Source organism: Archocentrus centrarchus, chromosome 2, assembly GCF_007364275.1.
Source record: "Archocentrus centrarchus isolate MPI-CPG fArcCen1 chromosome 2, fArcCen1, whole genome shotgun sequence".
Classification (NCBI taxonomy): domain Eukaryota; kingdom Metazoa; phylum Chordata; class Actinopteri; order Cichliformes; family Cichlidae; genus Archocentrus; species Archocentrus centrarchus.
In genome coordinates, this window is record NC_044347.1 from 6,210,408 (window position 1) to 6,237,188 (window position 26,781).

The 26,781-nt window shown below is 41.1% G+C and overlaps 1 protein-coding gene across 1 annotated transcript in view; it reads left to right on the forward strand.

Moving 5' to 3' along the window:
• The window catches only part of LOC115798407 (NLR family CARD domain-containing protein 3-like), a 46,385-nt gene extending 20,776 nt beyond the window's left edge, over window positions 1-25,609 (forward strand). The window contains exons 7-9 of the mRNA XM_030755255.1: window positions 23,837-23,992; window positions 24,846-24,892; window positions 25,068-25,609. Of these exons, the coding sequence (XP_030611115.1) occupies window positions 23,837-23,992; window positions 24,846-24,892; window positions 25,068-25,609 (745 nt within the window). The remainder of the gene's footprint in view (window positions 1-23,836; window positions 23,993-24,845; window positions 24,893-25,067) is intronic.
• Window positions 25,610-26,781: the final 1,172 nt, after the last annotated feature.

The window sequence follows — 26,781 nt, forward strand, 5'->3', positions numbered from 1 at the left end:
ATGTTCCAACTAATAAAGCCGCCCGTTACAGCACAAAGTAACCGAATTTTATCATTAACTCTGGCTCTAACTTTGGGTAACCGGAAGTATAAAACCGTACAGCGGAAGTAGCCGTCTGTCATGGCAGCCTACGTACGCTCTTACAGAAACCCGTGGATAAGGTTGATCATAAAGGAGAGTTTTAAGCCTAATCTTAAAAATAGAAAGGGTGTCTGTCTCCTGAATCCAAGCTGGGAGCTGGTTCTGTAACCAATGAATAGAATTTACTCGGGTTCAGATAGCAGTTTACTATCAACCAGTTCTGTTTATTAGAATTCACTGGACTGAAACACATCCAATCTCATCTCAACTTGGGCATAAAATCACCAACATAAAAGGAAAACAACAGAACAGTACAGTCAATACAGTTAACCAACTTATTTCACTTGAACACGCTTCAGAACTATGTGGGACAAATTATATTTGTCTCCTTGACGCATACCAAGTCCTTCTCTCTATATGAGAGTAAAATTAAAAAAAAATTAAAATCAAATATTCCCTTTTGGGGTCCTTAGCAAAAAAAATAAAGTGCTGGCCAGCAAACGAGCAAATGTTTATATAGAGCTCTATATTTATGTGTGTGTATGGTGCATACGGACGAATAAGTTGAGCGGGGTTATCCTGACTGGGAATAGCAACCCAGAAAGATGATGGTGGCTGACGCCTGAAGATGCCGGAAGATCAACAGCGTCTTTATCCTCCACCAAAAGGCACAGGTAAACTTCAGCGATGTCGCTCTCGCCACTGTTGTCCACAATAATGCACTAGCAGGAAAACATCACATTATCAGGCATAAAGCAGTCAGCAGATATGCAGCAGGTAGACGGAGACTGGCAAGTCTTTGCTCTGCAGCCGCGCTCGCGCTCTAAAGCCCGGGAGTTCCGTTCCCCTAGTAACTGCAGTGGTCTCCATTTTGAAACAGAGTATAATATTATATATCACAAAAATATAACTAAATAAAATACTCAGCACTGTTAAGTTGACATAAATTGCATTTCCTCCAAAACAATACCTCTTGGACATTGATAAAAGTTAACTATTTCACTTAACATGGCTAACATGGCCAACACGACTAACAGGAGTAGCAGTCATCTTAACTCACAATACCCACGGTAAGACAGACGTTGGGTCTCTTAACTTATGTTGAATTACCGACGACCTGGTACGATCATAAAACGTAAAATCATAACACAGACAACATAGCACGTTACCAATAATGCTCACCTAGCAGGAAAACATCACATTATCAGGCATAAAGCAGTCAGCAGATATGCAGCAGGTAGACGGAGACTGGCAAGTCTTTGCTCTGCAGCCGCGCTCGCGCTCTAAAGCCCGGGAGTTCCGTTCCCCTAGTAACTGCAGTCGTAACGCTGCCGTAAAGTGATGTCGTGCTTAGCTCTTAAAGTGACAGTACCAATGAAACCAAAATGATATAGAAATGCAAACGAAACAGAACAAACAAAATACAGCTGGATTACAGTTCCACAGAAGAGGGGCCTGAAAGCTGAAGGCTCTGCCTCCCATTCTACTCTTAAGTATCCTAGGAACCACAAGTAAGCCAGCAGTCTGAGAGCCAAGTGCTCTGTTGGGATGATATGGGACTATGAGGTCTTTGAGATAATGGGGCCTGATTATTCAAGACCTTGTATGTGAGGAGAAGAATTTTAAACTCTATTCTAGATTTTTTTTTTTTCTTCACTTTTATAGCCCGTCATGTCTGTCAGTTTTCGCAATCGGAATGATGATCCAAATGCTCTGGTGTACCAAACATATTTGCTGTTACAAGAATAGCTCTGTAAGTTTTCAATGCTTAATGTTTGTATTTTAATTTTATTTTATTTATTTATGCCAGGCCTGACAGATAGAAAGGAAAGGGTAAGAAAAAAAGAGTGAGAAAGAGAAAAGAAAAAAAAAAAACACCAAAGGGGAGAAAAAATAATCAAAGAACAACATACATACATACACACACATATCTGTACACATGCATATACATATACACACAGTCCTGCTGTTGCCTGCAATAATGTGTGTATGCGCCTCTGTCATGGAACGTACTCACCAATGAGGGCAAGAAACTGCAACCACGCCCCCCGTGATCCAGAGGCGAACAGGGAAGGACCCAGGGGACGTGACCTATTCACGGCCCACTAGGAGCTCAGAAGACAGGAGGCCACACATCCCGATGGCAACCGCACGCACACCCCAGAGGGGGAAGGAGGGAGACCCCAAACGGAGCCCCCACAATCAAAGGGCAAGAGTCCAAAGAGCCAGAGGCAATGGGCAGCCAACCCCACACGCATGCTGGCACCCCCCGAATGAGCTGAGAATGCGGCCCTGAGGCCCCAGGTGCCCGCCAGCCGCCCGACACCCAGCAGAGCCCCCCCCACGCCAAAGAGGCCCGAGCCACCACCAGGCCACAACCGCCAAGAGAGTGGGCCAAGAGCCACGCCAAGACATTCAGCCATGAACCCCGGGACCCACGGGCACCCAGCACTCCAGGGGCGGCAGTGACTATCAGCGGGGAGCAGCGGGAAGTGGTATGGAGTGATAGGGAGGGGTGACTCCCACCGTCCTCAACCGTGTCCCACAGGTGCCAAAGCTCAGCAAGCCACAGACCCAGGCCCTGCTGTCCACACACACACACACACACACACACACACACACACACACACACACACACACACACACACACACACACACACACACACACACACAGGTCATATACTCATACTCACAGATATGACCGTTACACATTCATGCGTACACACACAAAGCATACATGGCACCTGCTCACCCACCAAGTGTGGGGTGAAACTGAAACTGGGGTGTGGAAAGACCCGCCCACCCCCTCCTTCCACTCAACGTGTTTGGAGTGATGTGTTGGGTGTATGTGAGTGTACGGAGTGGGAAGAATATGTATGGCTGTGTGAAAGCTACAGTACTATTAAAATTGGAGGGACAGATGTAATATGAGCACTGAGCAACAGCACCCATCCACATCCACAAGGCCCTCAATGTCTAAGATGTAAATAAAATTGAGGACAAGTGGGGCCACGTCAGCAGCTCCACACACTTACCACTGTGTGACACACCTGCCCCCCAAGACCCTATGTGTACTATGACGTGTTGTGAGCTGTATGATGTAATTAAAAAGGCAGAGTGGGACATCACGCAACATAGCGAGCAGAGCCGAAGAAGTGGCCCTACTCACTGCAGTACAAGCCCCCCCCCCCCCCCCCCCCCCCCGCAAAGACCCTACGTGTGTGTGATGTAATGTTTGACTGATGCTACTTTCCCACTGCCGAGGAGCCGGTTCGTGTGCCAGTGCTCGTGCTTTTCCCAACGAACCGGCGAAACGCTTAAGAATGGACCCGCGTTCCCACCGCGTTTCTGTGAACTGCTCCTTTACGTATGAGTGTGGGCGGGTCCTCTGGACACAGAAGCCGAAGCGCACAAACGTGGGAGAACACGCTCCCTTTTCTTGTGCTGCAAATACGTTTTATGGTCCAAAGCAAACTACTGCAGCATCTGTGTGCAGCACAGAGGTAAACACAGACAGCGATTAGAGCAATACAACAAGTACGCACTTTGTGTCCTTTTATCTGTGATACGAACTGATACAAAGCAGCAAGTTTAGCCTTAGAGCCCAACCTAATTGACAGCCTTGAAAATCGCTTTGCTTTTCTTATGTAATACACATGTAATATGATAGAAATCTTGATGTTGAGATGGTAGAGTCACGCCCTTCTGCCGCTTTCGTCAAGCGTTCTTGGTTCGAGACCAGCTAGTTTGCGGGGCCAGAATTAAATTCGATTTTCGGCCGAGCACCTAGTGCTTCTGGTGGAAAACCCGCCAAACGGTTCAAATTACGGCACGGGCTCCGGAACCCTGTTGGTGGGAAAGAGGCCTGAGTGGGAGGAGGGGAAGGGCCAGGATATATATGACCGAGAGGTAGAAAACTACCCCCGGAAGAAGAGAGCCAGCAAACTACTGGCTCACTAATCACCCCAGTTCCCTACACCCAACCACAGTGCAGGGAAGGCAGGTCCAGGGCCTGAAGTGGCCACAACCCCCAAGGCACCACTGTGCCGAAGGCCAGCACACACAGCCCACACCACAGACAAGCACGACACCAAAACACATACCCCCACACACACAAAAGACAACAAATATCACACACACACAGGTCCCGAGTCCAGGACTAACCGGCCCCCTGTGGGAAACTACTGCTTCCTCACCTGAGTGCCCCACCAGGTGAGGAAGGATGTGCGGGCACCCCAGAATCCTGGAATGACGGCCAGACATCTCGACGTGGGCCAACCCACCCCACTCAACGGTGCGCCCAAGGGGGCACAGACCCCCCCAAGTGCAGGGAGGGGCCCAACCAGGAAACGAGCGACCCCGGGCACCAGGGCCCCAGACCCCCACCCTGACCCCCACGGAAGAAGCCGGCCAACCAGCCTGGGGCCAGCACCCACCACCACGGGCACCCCAGTCCCCACACCCCAAGACAATAAGAGCACCCGTCCAAGTCCCCACCACCAACAACCAGGGCCTGCACACAGAAACCACAAAACGGCAGTCACCGTCTTCAGTCCAAGAGCCGTCAGACACCCGAATCCCTGGCCCACCCCCAGCCACCCACTGGGCACATTGCGAGACGAGACTACAGCCGATCACCCCCACTTGTTGATCAGTGGGGACCAGAGAGATTCAAATTTGTCCAACTGGTTTTTAGAGGTGGCAGACATTCTTTCCAGACTAATGTGCTCTAAAAGTAAATTCCTAAAATGAGAAACAGACAATTTTTGGATTTCCAAATCATGAGGATAGTTCTTACTGCCTTATGCATCGCTAAGAAAACTGTGTGATATATTTGCTTCCATGTTTAATTCACCCACCTAAAACGCACAGTTTTGGTGATGCTGGGATACCACAATTAAAACTTGGATAAGTCTTCACATATCCTCTGCCAGAACCTCTGAACAGGTGTACAAAGACCATATAGCGTGCATATACTTTTCAGCATGATTGCCTGAACAGTGGGTGCATATATTTCTGTCTCTGAGGCCCATTTGGAACATCCTGTGTCCTGTATAGTGTATTCTATGGAGAGTTTTGTATTGTACGAGTTGTAAATTTGGACTTTTATTCATTTTGAAAGTGTTTAAACATATCTGTGTCCAGAAGTTTTCATCTGGGTTGTTAGAAAGATCCCGCTCCCATTTTGTAGTTGGGAGGGAAATTGAATCATTAATTTTTAATAACATTTTTGATAATATTTATACCCCTAAATTGTTAAGAAATTCTGTTACCAATACAGGGATTTCTAATTTAAGAGTATTTAAATTAAACCTTACCCATATGATGGACCTTAATTGCTGATATTCAAGAAATTTGCTGTTACCAATTCCATATTTTGTAATAAGTTCCTCAAATGAAATAATGGTTCCATTCTTTATTCCTTTCTCTTGCCATGCTGAAAAATTCAGTACTGTCTTTCTCTGACATATCTGGATTGTTCCAAATGGGTGTCAGTTTACATGGGATAAGTGAAGCCTTAGTTATCTTTAAAAATTCCCACCAGGCTATCAGAGAGGTGTTTATGTTAAGACCTTTAAAGCAGTTATGTTTAATACTGGAGCTAATCAGAATCAGGCTTTATTGGCCAAGTATGCTCACACATACAAGGAATTTGTTTTTGGTTACACAGATGCTTGCAGTGCACGAAAAATACAATAAAAATGTTATTCAGACAGCTCACTCTCCTTACACACACATTCATTCCCGTAACTATAGAAAACATTGTAAACATTTAGCATGTGCAATTTACATTGTAATTTTAAAAAGGTGCATTATAAAAACTATAGAAAATATAACATATATAAATAAGAAATTGAAGTAAAGGTGAAAATCCTGTGTATGCCATTACATAAATTAAATAGGTATTTTTTGATATGCAAGTGTCCCAAGTATTAACAGTTCAGTAGTGTTCAATTGTTCATGAGAATAATGGAAGTTGGAAAAAAGCTTCTCTGTAGCCTGGTCGTTCGGGTCTTCATATGGCTGAAGCGTCGGCCTGATGGAAGGCACCGAAACAGGTGATGACCAGGGCGAAACGGGTCAGTGATATTTTCTCTGCACGCTTCCTGGTTCTGGAGGCATGCAGGTCCAGCAGTGTGGGCAGCTTTACACCGATGGGCCTCTCTGCAGACTTGATAATGCGCTGCAGTCTCTTGGTGTCATGTTTTGTGATAGCGCTGCCCCACACTGTGATGTATGTGGTGATGATGGACTCTATGAAAGGTAAGTCAGAGATTTTCACTTTTCCACAGTGTGTTTGTTCTAAATCCAGCCATGGGTTGTCTAATGAATCTGATGTGATCCACCTTGAAAGACACTGCAATCTATTGGCTAAGAAATAGTGATAAAAGTTTGGAAGTTCTAGACCACCACTGCATTTTAGCTTTTGTAATGTCTTCAAACTTATTCTTGAGGTCTTATTTTTCCATAAAAATTTTGAAATATTTGCGTCTAGTGACTTAAACCAAACAGGTTTATTAGGGATCAGTGAAAACAGAATTGATTTTAGGCAGAATCATCATTACTGTTGCAAATCTCCCCATGAGAGATATAGGTAGAGAGTTCCAACGTGTGAGGTCATCCTCTAATCGTTTTTAGTAGAAGAATATGATTCAACCGTACCAGGACTGACAACCTGGGGGGAAAATTTATACCTAAATATCTAATGTTGCCTGATTGTAGTGAGGTAGTGGTGGTATTCTGATAGTTACAATTCAAAAGTAAAACTGCTGATTTATTCCAATTGATGGAGTAGTCTGATATAGATGAGAACTTATCTATAAGTGTGATTGTCTTCAGAAGAGTGGTTTGTGAATTCCCAAGGAAAAGTAATACATCAGCATAAAGGCTTATCTTATGGTCTGTGTTCTCTGTTTGAATTCCTTTATGTAGTGATTCAAAGGAGAAGCACCGTGGCAATTAAAGACTTGATTCTACTGGTGCGACCTCTAAGTACAATGATGCAGGAATAAGTCCAGAATTAATGGAACAAGAGGTCGGTCTCAGGAAATAAACAAGGCTTTATTGTTTAAAATAATTTATAATAAAAAAATAAACCAAATCTGGTACTAACAACTTATAAGTACTGGCAGTGGTGTACCAAGCCAGGCAAGTAGCAAACACCTGAGAGCAACGACTCAATCTCACCAACAGGAGGCATAAAAAAGAGTGCCTAAAAACCAATCTACTATGAATACAACCCCACAAGGACACTGTATGCACTAAGCGTCTTGCTAAAACTGGCACACTGCGACCACTATTATACACAACAAGTTAGTATGCACACACCTTTTAAAAGATCAGCTTCTTAATAGTTAGCAGCCTCCACTCAGGGATTGCACATTGCCCAATGGTACTGTACCACAACCATATACATAGCACAGATGGATAAAATACCAAGCTAAAACCAGCTAAAACCCAACTAGAGAGGAGCGGCAATAAAAATGGGAGGAGGGAACAAAAACAAAACCAAGAACAACAAGCAAAATGAAAAAGGGGACAGTGACAATGTGCCTGGGTCCAGTGTTCTGCAAAACATACACTTTCATTACATGTCAGTGTATGTGCTTAACGCCATTTAGTTCTTTGAAACATTACACAGAAATGTCACACCTTACACGACATAAGTTTGCCACCCCATACGATGTTTTGTACTACAATAGCTGCAAGGAAACCACAAAATAAATATCACGCCTGTCCATTTTACTCAGTTCAAAAGCTAGAATTATTCTGTTCATACCTTAATTGTTATGGTGGACAGCATATTCCCATGGTATACGAGTGACACCCAAATCCTCCACCTCTCTTATTTTTCACACTCCTAAGAGTAAACAACGTATGAACAATATTCATGCTATCAGCCAGATCAATTTAAGTTTCCAACTGCCATACTGCAGCTACTCATCTGTCAGCACTTCCAGGTCAGCACAGAGAAGAAAGATCAGCAGCTACTACTAGTTCCCCTCTTATACTCTCCCTGCTATCCCCTGGGTCCTAAAACCTCCCTGTTACATTTAATATCTACATTATGTTGGATTGTTGCTGCTAGTGGTTCAATGAAAATGACAAAAAGTGAAGGAGAAAGTGGGCAGCCCTGCCTGGTGCCTCTCTGCAGACTGAAGCTTTGGGAAATAAGATCATTTGTCCTAACACGTGCATTTGGAGAACTGTATAGTGTTCTGATCCAGTTTATGAAGGATGAACCAAATCCAAATTTGTGTAGAACTGCTAACAGAAATTTCCATTTTACCCGGTCGAATGCTTTCTCTGCATCTAAAGAGACAATTGTGGTTTATATTTTGTTAATGGAGCAGTAATCTATTATATTTATTAGTCAGCGTGCATTATTAGCTGAGTGCCGACCCTTGATAAAACCTGTTCGGTCTGGATGTATAATAGATGGAGTGATTTTTTTCTAACCAACCTTCTGGCAAGGAATTTGCAAATTATTTTAAGATCTACATTAATAAGAGAGATTGGTCTGTAGCTGGATGGGAGTGTGGGGTCTTTGCCTGGTTTAAGAAGTAGACTAATGTTAGCAGAGTTCATGTTTAGAGAGACCGTGTGATTGCTCTGAATTTGAGCCACCATTCTGAGAAAAGAGGGTTTTAGGACAGACCAAAATTCTTTATAAAACTCTGCTGGAAAACCATCTGGGCCTGGGGCTTTATTATTTGGGAGATGCTGTACTGCTTCGTAAAATTCAGATGGTGAGAAAAGCGAATCAAGAGTCACGGCCTGTTCATCATTTAGTTTAGGTAGATTTATACTGTTAAGAAATTCTTCAATAGCAGTATCAGATGGATTAATCTGTGATGAGTATAAGGCTTCATAAAAGTCTTTGAAACATTTATTTATTTGTTGTGGGTCATGAGTAATGTTACCAGTCGAGTCTTTAATAGAAGGAATAGCTGTTTTTTCTTTATTTAATTTTAACTGGTTGGCCAGGAATTTTCCAGATTTATTTCCATGTTCAAAGTTTTCCAAACACAGCCTCTGCAACAGAAATTGTCTTCTTATCAATTATTTCATTTAACTCCAGTTTCAGTTTCCACAGGTTGTTAATTATATGTTCTTGTGGTGAGGCAGCATAGGCAGTTTATAAAGATTTAATTTTTTGTTCTAGTTCTAACACAAGTGTTTTCTCTTTATTTTTCTTATAATATATTATTTTGCCCATCATTACTGCCTTTCCTGCTTCCCAAAGGACACATGAGAAATCAGAAGGTTTTATTGCCATATGGGTGAACAGGTTCACAACATCAGGAAATTGCTGCGGTGCTTCGTGCTTACATAAAAACAAATAAGTATAAAAAATAAGTATAATTACGCTAAGTCATAATCATTTAGTGCAAAGCAGAAACCAGATGAATGCTAAAGTGACATAATAAAGTGACTGTAAAGATAAAAGAATGTAAACTATAGTCCGGTAATATGTACATGACAGTGCAGTGATCAGTGCAGTCAGACAGGTGCATAAACATAGGGTCATCAGCGTTTGTGGAGGGTGGTGGTAACAGTCTTAGGGTTATTGTTCATGAGTCCAACAACAGAGGGGAAGAAACTGTTCTTATGGCGGGAGGTTTTGGTCCGAATGGACCGTAGCCTCCTGCCTGAGGGGAGAGGGTCAAAAAGTCTGTGCTCAGGGTGAGAGTGGTCGGCTGTGATCCGACCTGCACGCCCCAGTGTCCTGGAGGTGTACAGGCCCTGGAGAGATGGGAGGTTGCAGCCAATCACCTTCTCAGCAGAGTGCACAACGCGCTGTAGTCTCTGTTTGTCCCTAGTGGTGGCTCCAGCGTACCACACAGTGATGGAGGAGGTAAGGACGGACTCGATGATGGCAGTATGGAACTGCACCATGGTCCTTACTGGCAAGTTGAATTTCTTCAACTGCTGCAGAAAGTACATCCTCTGCTGGGCCTTTTTGACGACAGAGGTGATGGTGGGCTCCCGCTTGAGGTCCTGGGTGATGGTAGTTCCCAGGAAGCGAAATGAGTCCACTGTGGTGATGGGGGTGCCAGTCAGGATGATGGAGGGTAGAGGGGCTGTGTGCTTCCTAAAGTCCACTATAATCTCCACTGTCTTCTGGGCGTTCAGCACCAGGTTATTGTGGCTGCCCCAGGACACCAGACGTTCGACCTCCATCCTGTAGGCAGACTCGTCCCCATCTGAGACGAGTCCAATGAGAGTCGTGTCATCTGCAAACTTAATAAGCTTGACAGACTGGTGGTCAGAGGTGCAGCAGTTGGTGTACAGGGAGAAGAGCAAAGGAGAGAGGACACAGCCCTGAGGAGTGCCGATGCTGATGGTCCGGGAGTCCAAGACATTCTTCCCCAGCCTCACGTGCTGCTTCCTCTTCGTCAGGAAGTCAGTGATCCACCTGCAGATGGGATCATCTGCAGGTTCATCTGAGACAGCTTGTCTTGGAGGAGATCAGGGAGGATGGTGTTGAAGGCAGAGCTGAAGTCCACAAACAGGATCCTGGTGTAGGTTCCCTGGGAGTCCAGATGTTGTAGGATGAAATGCAAAGCCAGGTTGATGGCATCATCCACAGACCTGTTGGCTCTGTAGGCAAACTGCAGGGGGTCCAGAAGGGGTGTAGTGAGGGACTTGAGGTGGGACAGCACCAGACGCTCAAATGACTTCATGACCACAGAAGTCAGTGCCACAGGTCTGTAGTCCTTAAGTCCAGTGATCCTTGGCTTCTTGGGGACAGGAACAATGGTAGCGGTTTTAAAACAGACAGGCACGTGGCAAGCCTCCAGTGAGGAGTTGAAGATGTTCGTGAACAATGGAGCAAGCTCGTTAGCACAGTGTCTCAGTGTGGCAGGTGAGACACCATCTGGACCAGAGATTTCATCTACGCTACATTAGAGTGCATTGACCTCCAAAACACAGTGGTTGCCAAGAGGATTGAGGTTTGCGAAAGTTTGGTGGTTATTTCTGTCCAGAAGTTTTGTATTGGTGGACAGAGCCAGAATGCGTGGAGGTGTTGTCAGTTGTGTTAAGTGTGCATTTTGTGCAAACATCTCAGTTCTTAACAACAAAAATCTATTCCACATTGTCAACTGTCAAATTTCTGCCTTATCCAGGCAGGATATATATATATGTATATGTATATGTGTGTGTGTGTGTGTGTGTGTGTGCTTGTCATAGTACTGGCTAGAATTTAAAACTACTTTCACCCCTGGTTATAATGTTTAAGGTTGTCTTGTAGTACATACTAATGCTAACGGTAGCTACATTCGGTACCGCGGTTACATGCTAATGCTAACGCTAGCTACTTCTGGTACTGCGATTATTGTGGAACTTTGTTAATTATAAGAGTTATGAATGTTAAGCTACTGTTATGTTAAGTCAGTTATCCAGGGTGGATGTAACATTATGAGTGAACATTCTGATTAGTGTAGTGATGTAGTTTGTAGGCATTTCTGATTTGTTTATTCTTTCCTTTGTAGAACCACACACAAACACATCCACAGACCCCCTCTACCTACGTATGCCTGCTTGGTGTATCATTGTCTGTACAGCGCACGGCTGCTTTTCATCTGTTCATAAAGAGCCTGAAATATCTATCGGCATCCTGTTTGTGCTCCTTACCGGCACCCCAAGGGGATATCACCTGAATCCTTACTGGTACAGCGAACCGCACATCAGAGCTATCAAACACTTGCGGAGAGCCTGAAACTCCTTATGGAGAATTTCCAGAATTGAAAGGCAAGCATCGAAACTGGACAGTTTATTGTCTATGGACTCCAAAATATCCACCACTTCACTGGAATGTGAAGAAGCAGCCTGGGGACTCTTCAGGGCAACTCCTCTTGGTGAATGGAGCGCCTTTGTTGCTGGAGGGAGTCGGCGTCTTGTCTGGTTTACCCATGACAACTCGCTCAAAACACTCGTCAATATAAATCTGCACACTGTCCAGGTCCTCTTCGCTGTCCTCCAGTGCGCTTCAGTTAGTGACTATCTAGCTAATAAATTTTATAGCCTTTAAAGTTGTCTATAACTAAGCTGGCTAAGAAAATTAATCACTAAAATGTCTATCACTGACTCGCCGACTTGCTCAATACTGCCGGGATTCGCGTTGAAGTCTCGCGTTATTACAGCATAGTCTTGCCTTGAGAAAAAAGTATTTTAAACTCTATTCTAGATTTAACAGGGAGCCAATGAAGAGAAGTCAATATGGGAGAAATATTTTGCCAATATTTTGGATCAGCTGAAGGCTTTTCAGGGAGCTTTTAGGACAGCCTGATAATAATGAATTACAACAGTCCAGCCTAGAAGTAATAAATGCATGAATTCATTTTTCAGCATCACTCTGATAAAGGATGTTTCTAATTTTAGAAATATTGTGCAAATGCAAAAAAGCGGTCCTACATATTTGTTTAATATGTGCATTGAAGGACATATCCTGGTCAAAAATGACTCCAAGATTTCTCACAGTGTTACTGGAGGCCAAAGTAATGCCATCCAGAGTAAGTATCTGATTCGACACCATGTTTCTAAGATTTGTGAGGCCGAGTACAAGAACTTCAGTTTTATCTGAATTTAGAAGCAGGAAATTAGAGGTCATCCAGGCCTTAATGTCTTTAAGACATTCCTGCAGTTTAACTAATTGATGTGTGTCATCTGGCTTCATTGATAGGTAAAGCTGAGTATCATCTGCATAACAATGAAAAATTGATGCAATGCTTTCTAATAATACTGACTAAGGGAAGCATGTATAATGTAAATAAAATTGGTCCTAGCATAGAACCCTGTGGAACTCCATAATTAACCTTAGTGTGAAAAGAGGACTCCCCATTTACATGAACAAATTGGAGTCTATTAGATAAATATGATTCAAACCACTGCAGTGCAGTACCTTTAATACCTATAGTATGCTCTAATCTCTGTAATAAAATGTTATGTCAACAGTATCAAAGCTGCACTGAGGTCCAACAGGACAAGAACAGAGATGAGTCCACTGTCAGAGGCTCTAAGAAGATCATTGGTAACCTTCACTAATGCTGTTTCTGTACTGTGATGAATTCTGAAACCTGACTGAAACTCTTCAAATAAACCGTTCCTCTGCAGATGATCAGTTAGCTGTTTTACAACTACTCTTTCAAGAATCTTTGAGAGAAAAGGAAGGTTGGAGATTGGCCTATAATTAGCTAAGACAGCTGGGTCAGTGATGGCTTTTTAAGTAGAGGTTTAATTACAGTCACCTTGAAGGCCTGTGGTACATAGCCAACTAATAAAGACAGATTGATCATTTTTAAGATAGAAACATCAAAAACATATGAGTGGACCTGTGAATTACAGTGTGAAAAATCAATAGAATCCATGTCTCCATACAATGAAAAAAATATAGCATTGAGTCAACTTGAAAAAATTGAAGTAATCTGTCACACCTAATATTTTTACATTGACCAAATGTAAATAAATCTTTTCGTGTAACCTAAAATTTTTAAATTCATGTAAACTAATTTATAAAGGTGAAGAGAACCAATTCTTTCAAATTGTTCTAAATTGAAATAAATACATTGGCTTTATTACTTAATGTAAATATTCTACTAAATCTAACCTGAAAATTTTAAGTTGATGTAAACCATGTCGAAATGTTTGAGCATATTATTTTTTTTTTTAAGTTGGCTTGAATAATGTTATAAGTTGTTTATAATGTATATTAAGAATCAAATAAGCATTTCAGAAACTTTTATTTATAAAATTTTGATTTTAACGCAAAACATTTCTTTACATAAACATTTATGGTTCAGTGAACATCCAAAACATTACATATATTTGAAAATGTGTAAACATTAACAGGCATTTTGAACAAAAATGCTTTGCATTATAAATTGAGAGAAAAAAAAACAATTAAAATATGTCTGCAGTTTTAGTTAACATACAGTGGGTACATATTGTCCTTGTCTTCCTAAATGAAGATCAGCAGTTGCCCCCTTTTCAAAATGGTCAACATAAAATATGTTATCAAAAATAATAAAGTGAGAGCTTTTCCAAAAGGAATTATCATCAGTTCCATAACTTTCAAACATATGGGTGGGGAAGGTCCAGCCCCTTTCATGGTCTGAAAAACAAACACTGCAAATCCAATTGCTCTTCAGTTTTTCAGCACAGTGACGATGTCTCTAACACAGGTCGTCATGCAATTTAAATGTCTGAATGCGAACCTCATAAAAGGTAAATGAATGTCTTGAATGTACTGTAGAAAAACCAATGGAAAAGTAAAATCAAGTGACTAGGTCAAATTTAACAGCTGTGAAGTTGGGTAATCAGCCTATAAACCTTTGAGGACATATTTTTTCCGCCAAACTCCATCAGGACTTTTTGAAAGAATTCAAGAGTGTAATGCAGATTTTTGGGATATTTTAGGTTGAGTGCATATATGAGCCCATAGAACATGGCAACAGCTGTTGCAACAGAAGGCACATCATCCAGGACCTGTGTTCCATCGATGATGATCTTGATGTCTTTGGGTGGATGGAAAGGATCCTCTCTCCCAGTGACAAAGATCGCCATGGTTTCCAGCTGCAGTTGGTCATTCTCCTGCTCATCCTGCAGACACACCAAGAAAAAATTATTTATGACAACTAAAAGAGTACAGACCTCTACCAAAGCATAACAGCCTAAATATAAACAGTTCCATTACTTTCTGAAACACTAGACAATTTACCAGATATATACAACAACAAGAGTTCTGTTAAAATTAAATGTATTTGTTTCTCCCACTATGGCATGCCGTTACTTCAATTTGGGCCCAAATACAATAGACAAAAATAAGAGGAGAAAAATAGCTAGTGAAATGTTGAATTTCAACCACAAAAAATGGTCTGTGGATGTTACTAGTGTTAGTGCAACAGATCTCCTTACCTGGTACTCTTTAAAAAGATGCTCAACAGGCTCACCCAGGTAGATCATCAGAGCTTTAAGGACAGCTTCTCTTTTGATGGTGATGTCAACAGTCTGAGTAAGAACAATTGTTATTAATTAAAATCTAACTCACTCCTGCACAAAACAACTATTCAGCTATAAATCCCACTGAGTCTTCTCAGATACCTCATCTACAATTTGTAAGATCCTGGAGGTCTGCTCTTTCACACGTCCTCCCTTCCTCCTAATGACCTCCAGCAGTTTGGTGGAGCGCTTGTCTAATTGCGCAAAAAACGTAGCCTCCAAAAGAACTGTTGTAATTCGCAGGAACTCAGCATTGATCTGCAAAACAAAAATGAGCATGCAGACAGAACTGAAATTTTCTTTCAAAAAACATCTATGGGATTGATCACACTGCTTCAAGATCAGCTTTTTTTGAATGTGCAATTAATATTAATAAATTTATCTCTTCTCAAAAATTGCTTATCTTTATTCTTACAGTATAACCATTAGTACATGAATAAACTAACTGCTCAGAAGAACAACAACAAAGCATACCTCTTCCATTAGGAAAAGTGCTGGCCATCTCACCAAAATTTCTTCAGCAGTTGGCTGCTTCTGTACGATTTCCTGTCTTCGGTATCCAAATGTCTTTGCCATCTTTGCTTTTACTGTTTGCTGGTTGTTTCTTTTCTGCATTTCTGCCAAAAGGGAAATCCTCTCTTGTTCCAAGCTTTCTGTAGTCTCACCAATTGGAAAAGATGGAAAATGGTGGACCTCAGCTCATCTAGGTCTCTTCATATTCTTTGCCGGAAAGGCATCCCCTGGAATTTTTGCTTTTAAAGAATTCACTGTGAGCTCAGCAGACGTGCCATGTGCCTTGAGTTGGGTCCGGTAGTTGGCCATTTTTATCTTGAGCCTCTGTTTCCACCCATAGCTCTGATTGAAAGATCCTGGCTCTCTAAGGCAGGGGTGCTTTCTTGTGAGTGCCTCAGCAACATCACTGTAGTGACCATCTTCAGGATATGGTGTGTATGCATACATACTTTCAGCTAATTTCTCCAATATGTCTGACAACATTTTTGAACTAGGAGTCAGTTTTGTTTGGCTTTTCATGTACTCCACATTTGCCTTCTGCAGTTGGCATTCTGTGTCATAGGAGAAGTTTGGGATTTGGAACACTCGTGGCCACTGTGTCCTTAGTGAGTCTGGTGAGGGGCTGGTGAGGAGTCATCACTGTCCAGGCCACTTACAGAAGTGTTGCTACTTACTGAGGGATCAACCGGGTACAAGACAACAGTTGTGGTATCAGGGTCTAACTGAACAACTTTGAGAATTGTAAGATCCCTAATCACAGATGTAGAGGTCAGATTCACAAATATGTTTCCAAAATCGGTGTCCTTATACTGCAGCCTTATGTGTCCCTCTAATCCACACGCATTCTTAACCTCATCAATAAGCTCTTCCAATGAGTTTGGAATCCCTTTGCGCAGCTCCATTCTTACGCTGTTGTCTTCACTTAAAATGATCAGCAATCGAACAGGTGCCATGTCTGCCATGGTGCTCTGAGAGAGGGACAGAGAGAAAGACTGTTAAGTCCATTGTTAGCTGCAAGAACCACCACAGTTTCATGTACTCCCATCTTCACTAAAAGACAAACTGTGAATCATGAAAAAATAGACTCGTAGAAGCAGAGAAGAATTTACACTTGAAATAGCCAAATAACATGACATTCTTTTAAATGGAGGACCCAAGCACAGAGAACTTGCAGGTATGCGAAACTTTAATAAGGGTACATTCTATTCTGTAAAATGACTTACAGAATAGAATGTTGGGTAAACCAGACACAGATAGATAACAGGAAAACAGGCAATGCAAGGCAATGAACCAGTGAGGACCATTGTGGATAGAAAAGCTTATATGCTGAGGGAGAGGTGGAAGAGACAAAGGAACCAGAAGAGCTAATCAGGAAAGAATGGTGCACAGCTGAGGGAGAATGCAAGCAAAGGGAAAAGATGAGATGAATATCAGGGAAGGTGAAAGACAGAACAAAGGGAACAGAGGGAGGGAGAAAAAGAAATATAAGAGACCTAAAACTAACTTGAACCATCATCAGAAAGGAACACTAATCTAAGGAAACAAGTCCAAAGCATGCATGATGAAAATAAACACAAGGAAAAAACTAAAATAGCAAGATCTGAGCAAATAGACAAATGATCAAAACAGGATAACACATTCAGATTTTGTTAAATTATTGTTTTGTTGTCTTTCACTCTAACTGACCTTATACATGTAAAAATCTTTTCAGAGTTATGAGTCACATTCCCCCAACTATGTAGTCCGCCAATGGGTATGGATCTGCTAGGTTGCTTAGGTCAACCAGTTCCACCTCTTCTGTAGGATCTATTTTCAGTTCATAGGCTCTGTAATGTTCCCAGTACCATGCACTCAGTTTTCTGACGATGAAAAGCAGTTCATCCTTGATGACAATCATCTGGATTATTTCCACAAATTCAGGTAGTCCTGCCAATGTGCCATGTGCCAGGATCATTCCATTCCTATAGTTTAGACCACTATAAGTCACATTTTTAGCCAAGGAAACAGCATCCAACTCAGGGTGTCTCTGCTTAATAAATGCAATCTCCTCTTTTAATACATCAATGTGAAGGGTCGAAACGCGTGCTACCTCCAGAAGGGATTTAGAATAGCTCAATGTGTGAATGTGATGTGCCATGAGAAACTGATGTCTCTGTGCTAAGGAGAGAAGCACATTTTTAAAGCAGTTTGTATGTCTCAGAACTCTTTTGAAGCTGTGCTTCGCTTCGAATCGCATGGTCCATAATGCAACCAATTGCCCAAACTCACATATTAACTGAGGATAATGTTCTAAGAAATGATGTTTGGGCAGAAAATTTGACTCTGGGAAAACTTCTTTAAATCTAACTCTGTGTTCGGAGATCTTAAAGTTCAAATATGCAATTGATTCCTGAGTCTGAACTGGAGAAACAACAACTTCCACAATGTCCTTCAAGTCAAGAAGAAGTTTCAAGGCTGGCTCATCAGAGGGCACTTTTTGTCCAAGTAGTAGAGGGAAAAATCTTATTAAATTCCAGTTTTCATGTGCGTTTCCACCGATTTGTTTTCCTGGATGCATAGGTCAGGGGAACAGAGTATTGGCCAATTTGTCTTATCAGTCCATTTATAGTTAAAACCTTCGATCACCTTGTTTAAACAGTCCAAAGTAAAATACCTTTTGGAAATGAACACAGTGAGACAGAGAAATATTTCAACAGGTACTATTCCCTCAAATAAATCATGGACAATGTCTGGAGGGAAACCACTACTCACATTGAAATTTGAGAGTTTTTCTTCCAGAACACATTTACTCTTAACACCACAACAGTTATTTATAGAATTTTCCTCTAGGAGTTTCAGATGATTTTTGTGACTCTCCTCAGTTCTCAGAGTGAAACCTCCAGCTCCAACTTTCTTTTCTTGAATTTCTAACTTATCTACTATACAAAACCTACAAAAATATCTGCCAGAAAAACTCTCTACAAAACCAGCAATACTGTGTGCGCTGAGGTTGTCTGCAACAACACACTGCAATGTCCCCTTCATAGCTTTCCCCAACTTACCTACATAAATCCCATGTTGTTCCAATGTTATGAGTTCAGTAATCAAAGGCTCCAACACTTTTTCAAAACCATAGACCTTGACATCATTGCTATTGATTAATGCAGCCAAATGGATAGAGGACAATGAGGAGTGACAACCAGGAGGCAGATTGCCTAAAACCCAATACAAGGCACAGATTTTTTTTTTCCTTGATGTACCAAGAGGATTACATATTTCATAGTCAACATACAAAATCAAAGAAATTGCACAGTCCTCTGTGAGAACAGCATTTTTTTAAGATGAAGTCCATCCCAAAATGATCTGTAAACCTGTTTATCACTCTCCACTGGATGATATTTTTCTTTTAAATTTATAGCCTTATTTAGTATAGTTTCACAATTTAAAAGTTGCTGCAAGGACTTTAGTAAAGGTACATATTGAAAAGATTTTCTATTTTTTGGTCCAATACATATTCAATAGGTTCCACAACGTTAAAGTTTCTTATGTAGTATGCCTTTCGTTTCCAAGCTGTTGACAGTGGACCATGGTTTCCTATAGCCGATTGAATGGGATTAAAAGTACAAAGTACAGCGGCTAACTCTTTAACAGATTCATCAACTCTGCAATTATTATCGTGTAAGAAGTTGAATATAGTCTTTTGAGTAACTGGCACAGAAGCAGTCCCAATTAAATATTGCAACTCTTCAAGGAGTTCATTTACAGCCGCACTTGGCACCAGAAAAGTGTGTTCCAACTTAAGACTGAAGCTAATTTTAGTTCAATAACCTTTAGTAAATCAGTTAATTCTTCATGGAGGAAATTCTTCTGATGGAAAATCATCATCTGACTGCTCAGTAGCGCCACCTTCAAATGATTCTACAACAGCAAAATTGTCAACAGACCCACCAACAATTCCTGGCTTAAAATTGTGAATTGTGTGGGGGGTATGTTTTCTCCATTTGTGAGTTCTGAAAGCACCATAAAGATTTGTTTTATATGAACAATCAACAAACATGCAATTTACAGATTCATGATTCTTTAGGTGTATTCCAATGTGCTGAAAATAGTCTGTCTCCGTTGAAAGGTGATCGTTGTCACAGATGTAGCACTTGAATAGTGAAGTACTATCTTTCTGTGAGGATTTTTGAGGACGATGGGATCTGCTTAGATGGGTCAATAAAGCTTTCCATGTCTTGCACGTGCATGGACATTTCTCATAAATGCAGGGATAAGCATAGCCTCGTTCATAATGTTGATGATCAAGTTTGTAATGTTTTAGAAGTTCAGATCTTCTTGAATATGAATGTCAGTCTTTACATTTCCACATAACTGAGGAAAAACACAAGGGGTGAGGTGTAAGGAGAACAGGGTTATCAAAGGATGATCCAATTATCACAAATGCACATTGTACAAAGAACTTACCACAGGTTGACCCAGAACTTCCAAGTTGGTTTCACAGCAGAAATACAGTGTAACTGGTGGACACTTTCTGAAGTTAAAAGAGAAAAGATTATTTAACATTGAGTATTTTAATTTTACATTAACACTACATTAATCACGCTGTGATTTAAAAAAACAAACAAAAAAAGAGCATACCATTTTTATTGTTATACATACCAATACCATCCTGTTTCAAGACACCTCGCTTGTATAAAAAAATGCTTAACAGTGTACCTTTAAAATTGAGCGCCTTCACATGGATTCTGTGGTTCAGAAACCTATTTGAGTTATATTTGAGTCAATTAATTATTTAGCACCACTGTCAGACTCAATACATAATCCTAACTACCTATCTGTGCATGCCTTTTGTTAGCTGATGCTCCACCGCTGAGGTGCTGGTTCGCGTGCCAGTGCTTGCACCTGCAAACAGCTTAAGAACGAGCCTGCGTTTCCACCACTTTTCTGTGAACTGCTCTTCGGCTCATGTCAAGAGTTCTTGGTTCGAGACCAGCTAGCTTGCGGGCCCCAGTTGAACCCGTTTTTCGGCCAAGGACCGAGTGCGTTCGCGGTGGAAAACGCGATGGAACCAGCAGCGGAACCCTGTCAGTGTGGTTTCTTTGCAAAGCTGATCAGAACAATTCATAGCACAAGGTTTCTCTACTCACCCCCTGGAACTTATATTATCTCATATTAACTTAGCCCATATAAACCTAAGACAGGATATTTACGTTCGGATATAACAATATTTTATCAGAGTTTAATGCTTACCTCTCAACAGAAGCTGCCCCTTTCTTCAATCCCGTTCTTGCTGTTCCGTAACAACTTCGCACCGAAATGGAAGCTCTGGTTTCAGGCGGAAGTAAAACTATACTGCCAGAACTTAGTTTTAAAGACTGCGCATGAGCAAATCATACTCAACCTAAAAAAAAGTGCTTTCATTGAATTTAAAAAATTCACTTTGGTGCCCTGCTATCAGTACCATTATAGTAAGGTAAAAATTTTTAATTCACCCATAAGCATAAATTAAACAGATTAGTTTGAAAGAGCAAACTAATATTTTTTATTTATTGGAATCCAAATAAACACGTTACACTAATGACAGTGCAGGTTTACTTTTTTCAGTGTACACTTTAACACCGTTTCTGTCCAATATTATATTACACTAAAACCCCTAAAACATCACTCAAAAAAACAGTCAAACTTGGTTCGGCTAGATATAAACATGAACTTGAGGCATAAAAACACACAGCAGGGAAACAAATGACGATGCAACAAGGAATAAAGGGAAATACAAACAATATATCCACAGAGGGACAATCAGGGAACAGGTAACAGGTGAGGAGCACAGCTGAACATAATTACAGAGATGAGATGAAGACATGAGAAACAAACAGACACAGGAACACCAACAGAACAGGAGGACATGGAAACACAGGAGGAGTGGGAATCACAACATAACTAAACAATCATCAAGAACACATCTCAAATAACTAAAGTAAGATCTAAAAATGCAAACTGCAAACCCATCATAAAACTAGAGCAACAACAAACTAAGAAACACAACGAGGGAAATGAAACACTTTAATTACAAAACACAAAACCCTGGACAAACAGACCAGGACTGTGACATCATTAGTTTTAGGGGGCAGTTACTTTTTGACACAGGGACAGGTAGGTTTGGATAGTTTGATTTGATGAATTGAATCATCATTTAAAACCTGCATTTTGTATTTACTCAGGTTATCTTATATTAAATATTTATATATTAAATATATATAAAATATATTAAATATTAATATTAAAACTAGTTTGATCTGAAACATGTAAGTGTGACAAATATAAAAAATCATTAAATCAAGAAGGGGGCAAATACTTTTTCACAGCACTGTAAGCAGTAAGAATGATTGTGACCAATAACACTTTGAAAATGAACCAATGCTGAACATTTGGGATGAGTCATGACTCGTGTGGATCGGCCAATTAGCCCAATACAGGAAGTCTACAGCAGCTCTGTGTTTAAAGGCTCAGAGTTTCTGATGCTGTGAGTATTACTGGAGCTGCTGGTGAAGAGACTCGCTCTGACTGCCTAACATCCAGGTGCTGACTCCACTATCCTCTGATGATGTCACCAACTAACAACCCTTATAGTTCAGTGTGATCACAGCCACACCGTTAATGTCAGCTCTCCTCTACGATCCTCTCTCTTGGTAAAATATCCAGGTTATTACTTTAGTGGGCAGAAAAACAGCTCCCAGGGATCCGTTACCTTTAAGGGAGAGAACAACCTGTAAGAACCACTAAAAGATGTAACACATACACAAGTTTGACCTTTACTGTTATAGAAAGAGTTAAAAAGGGAACGTCCACAATTTAGAAATGCAGATAGAATATTTGATTTAAGCAGTTTAGCAAAAGCTCCATCAAATAATAAGAATCACAGAATCAAATCAGCTGAACTTTATCTTAACCAAACTGATCTACTCTGTGCTGATGCTGGTTTCTCTTTCTTTTTTTTTTGCATCACAATTATTTAATAATACAACACTGTAACATACAGGGTAACATGTACTCAGAAGTGAAAGTCATCACTCAGGGTATTTTTTCTAAAAGTGTGGCTCTCTGGCAATCTGGGGTAAGATTATATACTGCAAAAGACAAAATAATAATAATTTAAAATAATCTAAAACAATCTATTACATGATATATATATTTTTATATTCTGGTTTCTGATACTGGTGTTAAGACAGTGGTTCTCAAATCCAGGCCTCGTGGCCCAGTGTCCTGCAGGTTTTAGATGTGTCCCTGATCCAACACACCTGAATCAAATGGCTGAATTACCATCTCAGTATGCAGTCAAGTTGTCCAGAGTCCTGCTAATGACTTCTATATTTGATTCAGGTGTTCAAGCACAGACACATCTAAAACCTGCAGGACACTGGGCCACGAGGCCTGGATTTGAGAACCACTGTGTTAAGATGAATGAAAGAAAGGAGAAGGGGTCCACATAGTCTGACATGCATTCCTCTTTGGGCCGTGCCTGAAAAAATCCAAATGGGGAAGTAGTGACTCCACACAAAGTCCTCCAACTCCTTTGACTCTTTAATCCAACACAGCAAAAAATTAGTAGAGAAAAAGTCAAAGGGATCTTTGTCAAGTTTTTATTACACAATAGTCACTTTTGCACCTGATTAAGTTTGAAAATACTAAAACTAATACTGAAACTAACTAAAACTAAACTATGATGTAAAATCCAAAACTATTCTAACCCTGGTTCTTCTTCCTCTCTCTGTGTCTGACTCTTAATGAAGTCTTTCCTCATGTGCACCTTTAAATGATGTCAGCCTCACCAGCAGCACAGTTCAGTGGAGGATGATGTTTAGCTGCCACTTTGGTTCTGCAAAGATTTGATGGGTTGTGATCAAATTAGTTTCAGATGTTCATGTTGTCCTCACAATGAAATATAAGAACTTCAACAATCAGCAGACTTTTAATTTAGTGCCATCATCTGCTCAGACTTCTAGTTTGACCAAAACTTCCATTCAAACCAAAAAGCAGCAAAACTAATGACACTCCCATCAGCCTCAGTCCTACTTTATGTAGATTTGATCATCATTTTGACTTCACTGATTTTATCACTTGTAGACTTTAACATTTAGACTGACTTGGTTATTTTGAACTCCTGTTTCAGTCATTTCATTTTCAAATGATTTGTTGCTGCAGTTTGTTGTCTGTATGCAGCTGCTCTGCTGTTCTCTAAGAGTATCTGTCATGTCTGCAGGCTGTCAGGCTGCCTGATCACAGAAGAAGGTTGTAAGTCTCTGGTCTCAGCTTTGAGCTCCAACCCCTCCCATCTGAGAGAGCTGGACCTGAGCTACAACCATCCAGGAGAGGCAGGAGTGAAGCTGCTGGAGCAGCTGAGACTGGAAACTCTCAGGTATGGAGAGGCCTGTTGCAGCCACAGACAGTGTCTGATAGAGGAGGAAGCTGTACTTCACTCTGGCCCTGTCTGATGACTTCATGCTGGATACGAGTGTTATCTGAACAGTCACACATAGAGGAACCTTTTTACTTTGCTTCTATCAGAAAGTCTGCTTGAACAGAAACAGTAGATATCTGTATGGGGGTCTCAAAGGAGAAAATCTCCATCAACAACAATGGAGCAACCAGTTCAAAGTGATCTCTGCAGAGGAACAGTCTCACATTTTTACCCTCTGACCATCAATGGGATTAAGTTTCATAAATCAATAAATGAGCCTTTCTATTGATTTCCAGTGGCTCATGTTCCTGTTAGGAGAATCTGAAATATTGAGCATCAAAGTCAGTGAGAAAAATCAAAGTGAAGCAGACGAGTATGAGAATCAGAGTGAGTGAAACAGAGCAGGAGAATCCAAAAACAGAAACTAATGAAAAGTGAAGTGACAGATGCTTCCTTTGTAGTTCACTGCTGCTGCCTTTGTTTGTGCACTGCAATAATGATCTGATCATTGATCCACTCTGATCATTAATATTCAGACCAAGTAGCAGCACATCAAGGACAGGAGAACAAAAAGTCAGCAGGTCCCTCTGTGATCATTTCCATGCAGAAAAATACAACAAACCTGTTGCATCTTTTTCCAGAGCTGTTAATTAACAGCTCACAGAGTCACTGATGTTCTCCATTTAGAACAAACACAAAGAGGACACAATCTGAAAATCAGTGTCTAACAGTGTGTGTCTGAGAGCGATGTAATGTCCATGTGTGCATGCTGAAAGAGACTGTGCTGCTCTGACCCCCCTCCTCCTTTCAGGGTGGAGCCTGCTGGAGTCCGATGGCTGATCCCAGGTCTGAGGAAGTGTAAGTGTGTTTTTAATGTGATTGATGAAAACAAAGCAGCACACATTCAACCATCTTCAAACTGTCACATCACTCATTCACATCTCTGATGTCAGGAGTCATCATCAAAGTGTCAATCAATGAACAGATGATGGATCAATAACTGCAGCTGGATTGTGTTTGTTCTCTCCATCAGATTCCTGTCAACTCACAATCGACACAAACACAGTACACACAAAGCTACAACTGTCTGACAACAACAGGAAGGTGACATATATGGAGGAGGTTCAGTCATATCCTGATCATCCAGACAGATTTGATCATTGGCATCAGCTGCTGTGTAGAGATGGTCTGACTGGTCGCTGTTACTGGGAGGTCGAGTGGAGAGGATGGATTCAAATATCAGTGAGTTACAGAAGAATCAGCAGGAAAGGAGACAGAGATGACTGTGTGTTTGGAAGGACTGATCAGTCCTGGAATCTGAACTGCTCTCGTTATAGTGGTTACTCTGTCTGGCACAACAACAGAGAAACATTCATCTCCTCCTCCTCCTTTGTCTCTAACAGAGTAGCAGTGTATGTGGACTGTCCTGCTGGCACTCTGTCCTTCTACAGAATCTCCTCTGACACTCTGATCCACCTCCACACCTTCAACACCACATTCACTGAACCTCTTTATCCTGGGTTTGCAGTCTGGTTTGGTCAGCCTGGTTCTTCAGTGTCTCTGTGCTGGGTTTAGTGTAAAGAGTGTCCTCCTGTCAGAGAAACTCTGACTGTTGAACAGATAGTTCAGTCTGTACATGTCTGTCTCTTTCACTCACAAACACGTTTTCAGATTCATGGATTCAATCAGTTGATGTTTGAAACTGTTCTCAATGATTCCTTGTAAACTTCTTCCTCTTCAGTCCTTTAAAGATGGAAGCTGCCATTATTCCAGGATCCACATGTTGTTTTTCTGTCTTTTTCCACTCAAAGCTTCACAGCGAATATCAGGATGTTGTGTTTCTCTGAAGCTCAGTTCACAACCCACTCCTCTGCATTTTCAACAAGTCTGAGTTAATTCAAATCATTCCAAATGTTCTCTTTCCTAATGGCATTTTTCTAACCTTTATCAAGGAATTTTTCTCATTCAATGAATAAAAGGATAAATGTTTAAAAGTAAACTCCAGTAAGTTAATTATTAAACAGTGGATCAACCAAATAATAAACAATTAAATAACATATTAGACAGAGAGCAATAGATTAGAAAGTACTGACTAACTTCTCAGTCTCAGTGCATCTTATCTATTAAGTTCGGCCACAGTACGTATAATTAGAACATCACCAACGTCACCATGTTCTGTTATGTTGTGGACAAGATTGTTCTGTATGACAAATTAAAACATCTGGAAGAATATGTGCTATATGGCTCTATCGCTGATGAGAGGAATCTGAGTCGTGAAAACCAGCAGTTTACATGTAGCTAGTGGCAGTATAAAACTGTTATGGTTAGCTTAGTGCAGTGCTCTTCTGGGGAGGGAGCCACAGGCAGCTGATGAGGAGGCCTGTCTCTCCCTCAACAAGATTTGCCCACAGGTACATGTGATTCCTTCTGATTCTTTAATAAATTAAATGTCATCACTTCTTAATTAAAGTGTTCCAGGTGTCTTCCTCCACAATTAATTGGACACGTTAACACCTTTCCACATACTCTTACTGTTTGACTTGTTTTTGGAGGCTGTGATGGAAGGACAGGAAGGAAGCTCTCAGCAGGAGTACATTTTCACAATAAGAGCACATTTGCATGATTTTTGCTTTTGATCTGATCCAGTGACAGAAACATGAACTTCCATATTGATCAGATGTTGACGTGCAGCTCTGTCGTCACTAACTGCTCCTAACAACTCTTCATTGATGGTGATTTGTGGCCCT